This window comes from Nycticebus coucang, chromosome 7 (genome assembly GCF_027406575.1).
Source record: "Nycticebus coucang isolate mNycCou1 chromosome 7, mNycCou1.pri, whole genome shotgun sequence".
Classification (NCBI taxonomy): domain Eukaryota; kingdom Metazoa; phylum Chordata; class Mammalia; order Primates; family Lorisidae; genus Nycticebus; species Nycticebus coucang.
In genome coordinates this window covers 122,409,312-122,414,459 of record NC_069786.1, presented here as the reverse complement: position 1 = coordinate 122,414,459, position 5,148 = coordinate 122,409,312, and the positions used below count along the sequence as shown (strand labels likewise).

The following is a 5,148-nucleotide window of genomic DNA, read 5'->3' as shown; positions in this document are numbered from 1 at the left end:
CATTTTTATTCTTCTTTTCTTCCTCCTATTAACAAAAGTAAAAGGAAATTCAGACTACACATCTCAGTGAATGGTTTTAATTTACTTCACCAAAAAGTCTTATCATTTGTAACCATTTAAATTGCACGTGAACTGTATGGCCACCCTGTTTTTATAGTAAATTGAGAATTTCACCAACATACACTTTCTTATTTCTTTTTATGTTGGATTTACAACCTGTGCTTACACGACCTTATTACCGGGCATTCTAGTTCTTCAAAGCTATGAGTAAGTAACATGGCTTCTGGTGTCTGCATTCAGCCAAATGTACATATAATTAAATGCTATGTGAATCGATTTATACATATATGTATATGTAGGCATTTTGAAAACTAAAATGCACTACAAATAGCAACAGAAGTTAAAGTCATAATCATCAATAAATACATACAGGAAAAAAAATACACAGAAAGAGTGTGAAATGCTATTAGATAATCCAAGGGAACATGTGAGTGTGGGAATCAAATTTAATTTAAAACATTAGCACAGGAAAAATTGGGGCTTAACCAGAAATTAAAGTGAAATATTCACAAGAATCTAGAATACAACAAATTCAGTCTGTTTTAATTAAAGTAAAAAATAAATTCATCTTCACGGAACAAAACAACATATAACACAATGTAACTTCAATTTCCTAAAAAGGCTCTGATGTTCCCCATCTGGCTACACTTAAATATCAGTCATATCTCAGGTTGAAATTTAAAATAATCCATCTATATATCTACTCCCTCCCTCAAAAGTTGGATGGCACTTTGAACCAGGTTGGCGGGAGTGATGGCCGGCAAAGGGGCTTGGGCCGCTGGCCTATTGCAGGCTCTGGTCTGAGCTGTCCAGTGATGGAACCCTCCACCAGGAGTGAGAAGAGAGGAGGAGGTGCGGTGACGGGGGAGTGCGTGAATAGGATCCCGGTGCCAAGACCGCCCTCCACTGAGGAATTCACCATAGTGAAGCCCATTAGCCAGGGCGCCTTCAGGAAAGTGTATCTGGGGCAGAAAGGCAGCAAGTTGTATGCAGTGAAGGTAGGAAGTCAAGAAAGAGGAAAGAAGGGTCAGGGCCCTCGGCCCTCCTTTCTGTCCCCTGACCTGGGCAGGCCCAAGGCTGCTGAAGCGACACTGGTCTGGGTAGGTTGGCGCGCTAAAGCCTCCAGAGCCCTAGGAGCTGACTTCTTCATTTGGAGTGACATCAGCGGTTGAGTTGGGTGTCTCGCCTCTGCTCCACCTTCTCTCGGTATCTGGGATGCTTAGGAGTCACTGCCCAGCGACAATAGCAAAGACTGACCCTTTCTCCTGGCTAGTGTTAGCAAATGAGGAAACCAACGAAAGGCAATGGGATTTGATGGAGGCGTTCACGGAAAGCCGAAGCCCTGATTCATAGTGTAACCCAGACTTGAGTCAAGTTTCTAAATCCAAAAAGCTTTAAATTGCTCACATTTTAGCAGTGACTTAAAGTGATAAAGAAAAGGAGAAGCCACCAGTCTGTCCATGTGCTTTCATCCTCCCATTGGACGTGGCCAGAGGATATCTAGCACACACCTCCAATTGTACTTACTGGCTCAGTGCCCATAGCACCGTGGTCACAACGCCAGCCACATACAGCGAGGGTGGCAGGTTCAAACCGGCCCAGGCCAGCTGAACAACGAATGACAACTGTAACAAAAAACACCTGGGTGTTGTGGCAGGCACCTGTAGTCCCAGCTACTTGGGAGACTGAGGCAAGAGAATCACTTGAGCCCAAGAGTTTGAGGTTGCTGTGAGCACGTGACAGCACGGTACTCTACTAAGGGTGACATGGGTCAAAAAAGCAGACATGATCAACAAAAATATGATTCATCAGGTCCAAGCTGATAGAGATGCGCTGGCCCTAAGCAAGAGCCCTTTCATTGTTCATTTATATTATTCACTGCAGTCTGCAGGCAATGTTTACTTGGTAATGGAGTATCTTATTGGTGGAGATGTCAAATCTCTCCTCCATATATATGGTTATTTTGATGAAGAAATGGCCGTGAAATATATTTCTGAAGTAGCATTAGCTCTAGACTACCTTCATCGACATGGAATTATCCACAGGGACTTGAAACCAGACAACATGCTTATTTCCAATGAGGGTCATATTAAACTGACAGATTTGGGGCTTTCCGAGGTTACTTTGAATAGAGATATTAATATGATGGACATTCTTACAACACCATCAATGGCAAAACCTAGACAGGATTATTCAAGAACCCTGGGACAAGTATTTTATCTCTCATCAGCTCTTTGGGATTTAATACATCAGTAGTAGAAAAAAATCAAGACTCTGCAGACATCCTTTCAACCCATATGTCTGAAATATCACAGTTTTCTCAAGACACATGTCCTATGTCTATCGATGAAAAGGATGCTACTCCTTATTCTAGAAAACTACTGAAATCATCAGGTCTTGAAAAGCTTACCTCCAACCCAGGAATACCTGTGAAGTGTCTGACATCTAATCTGCTCCAATCTAGGAAAAGGCTGGCTACGTCCAGTGCCAGTAGTCAATCCCACACCTTCATATCCAGTATGGAATTAGAATGCCACAGCAGTCCCAAGTGGGAAAAGGATTGCCAGGAGAGTGATGAAGCACTGGGCTCTACAATGATGAGTTTGAATATAGCTGAAAAGTTATGTGCAGAATCTACAAATGCCATTGAAATCCAAAGTTTCCATAAAAAGGATCTTGAGTTAGCCATTTCTCCCATTCATGACAGCAGTACAGTTTCTGCCCCTGGGAGCTCTCATGGAAACCTTGCCCCAAAATGCTTCTCTGGGGAAGTTTCTTGGGAAGCAGGAGAACTAGAAATAAACATAAAGACAGCCACTGACATAAGACAGTCTGATCTCCATCAGGTGAATCAGTGGGTTGTGGATTCTGGTGAGATGTCTGAAGAGTACCTTGGGAAAAGAAGTTTAAAAAGAAATTTTGAATTGGTTGACTCCAGTCCTTGTCAGGAAATTATACAGAATAAAAAAAGTTGTGCGGAATATAAGCATGATAATGAAACGATGAATTGTTATAATAAATCCAAGTACAGGCATAACAGCTGATGTTCAGAACCTGAAGCTATCAACACACAGAAGTCAACAAAATGACTATGCTAATAAGGAGAACATTGTCACTGCTTTTATTAATAAACAACAAACAGCAGAAAAATTATCTATACCAATGATAGCAAAAAACCTCATGTGTGAACTGGACAAAGATTGTGAAAAGAATAATAAGAAGGGACTCTTAAGTTCCAGTTTTCTATGTTCTGATGATGACCCATACTTCTACAAGTATGTGTATGAACTCTGATTCATCTCTTCCTGAAATTTCTATAATGGAAAGTTCATTAGAAAGGCAATCCTTAGATCCAGATAAAAGCATCAAAGAATCTTCTTTTGAAGAATCAAATATTGAAGATCCAATTAATGTATCACCAAACTGCAAGAAAATGCCTTACTGAAAGGTGTTGAGACCTCTGCTGTCCGAGACAGTAACCAAAAAATGTTAGATCCTTCTTTGGAAGTGTTGAAAATGTTCACCTCTAAAAGAAATGCTGTTGTTTTTCGAAGTTTTAACAGTCATATTAATGCATCCAATAACTCAGAAACATCCAAAATGAACACTGCTTCTTTAGATGCAATGGAAATTTCGTGTGCTTATAGTGGTTCATATCCCATGGCTATAACCCCTACCCAAAAAGGAAAAGTCTCTATACCATATCAGACTCCAAATCAGGTCAAGTCAGGAACTCCATATAGAACCCCAAAGAGCGTGAGAAGAGGGGCAGCCCCAGTGGATAACGGGCGAATTTTAGGAACCCCTGACTACCTCGCACCCGAGCTGTTACTAGGCAGGGCCCATGGTCCTGCAGTAGACTGGTGGGCACTTGGAGTTTGCTTATTTAAATTTCTGACAGGAATTCCTCCTTTCAATGATGAAACACCACAACAGGTGTTCCAGAATATTCTGAAAAGAGATATTCCTTGGCTGGAAGGTAAAGAAAAGTTATCTGATAATGCTCAAAGTGCAGTAGAAATACTTTTAACCATTGATGACACAAAGAGAGCTGGAATGAAAGAACTGAAGCATCACCCTCTCTTCAGTGACGTGGACTGGGAAAATCTGCAGCATCAAACTATGCCTTTCATACCCCAACCAGAGGGTGCAACAGATACATCCTATTTTGAAGCCAGGAATAACGCTCAGCACGTTATTTATATGGATTTAGTCTACAGCACGTATATTTCCTGTCAGTCGAACCTTGTGTTATAGAAATGCTTGCATAATTATACACTTCTTAATAATAAACTGATCTAAGAGGGGAGAAATTATTATACTTGGGTCAATGTGCATTTAATGTATTTACAGCTTTCACAGGGTTAAAAGGCTGTCAGGAATATAATCGGTAATTTATCTTAGTCTCGGAACTGTATATTAATCTTAAAAACTTTTTTGTCTTATTTATTTTGTTTACTGTACTTTATGAAAACTAAAGCATCAATAAAACTAGAATGGGACTAAAAAAAAAAAAAAAAACAAGTTGGATGGAAACCACACACGTGGGACCAGGAAAGGATTAAAACCATACCTTCACCGCACTGGAGCATGGGTACCTCTGAATACTCATTTAAGATCTAGAAGCTAGGCAGCCCACATTCAATTTGTCCTCACCTCTGTCCGGATCCTAATATGTCTGACTGTTGGGATGACTTGTTTTACTATTTGGCTAAATGTCTGCATTTAGGTACGAATCTGTTCTTTGAGGGCGAGGAGAGCATCTTCATTCACTGCTACCTCTCCCAAGTTTCCTCACAGTTTTAACTACCTAATACGTGGTATCTTCCCTGTTTGCATATGTAATTTCAAATTCTTGCAGTTCTGTAAGTCAGCGGTCTTGAAAGAAACATCTTGATAAAACAGGCATCCATGGTGAAACCACACAGTGCCAGACATTTCCAATGGGAGTTTCTTGTATGAATGCCCTCTTGTCCCCTTGAAGAAGAGTTTTGATACGTGTGCAGCTAATGCTCGTGGTAACCACAGTGTGTTCTCAATATTTAACATGAGGAACAGTATTTAACATGTGACTGCCCAGGAACGTGA

The 5,148-nt window shown here is 40.6% G+C and overlaps 1 protein-coding gene across 1 annotated transcript; it reads left to right on the top strand.

Moving 5' to 3' along the window:
- The first annotated feature begins 875 nt into the window (after positions 1 to 875).
- LOC128589782 (serine/threonine-protein kinase greatwall-like) lies at positions 876 to 4,317 on the top strand. The gene is given in 6 exon segments (XM_053596477.1): positions 876 to 1,060; positions 1,830 to 2,274; positions 2,277 to 3,074; positions 3,076 to 3,321; positions 3,323 to 3,482; positions 3,485 to 4,317. Coding segments are annotated over 6 exon segments (2,667 nt in total).
- The last annotated feature ends 831 nt before the right edge of the window (positions 4,318 to 5,148 follow it).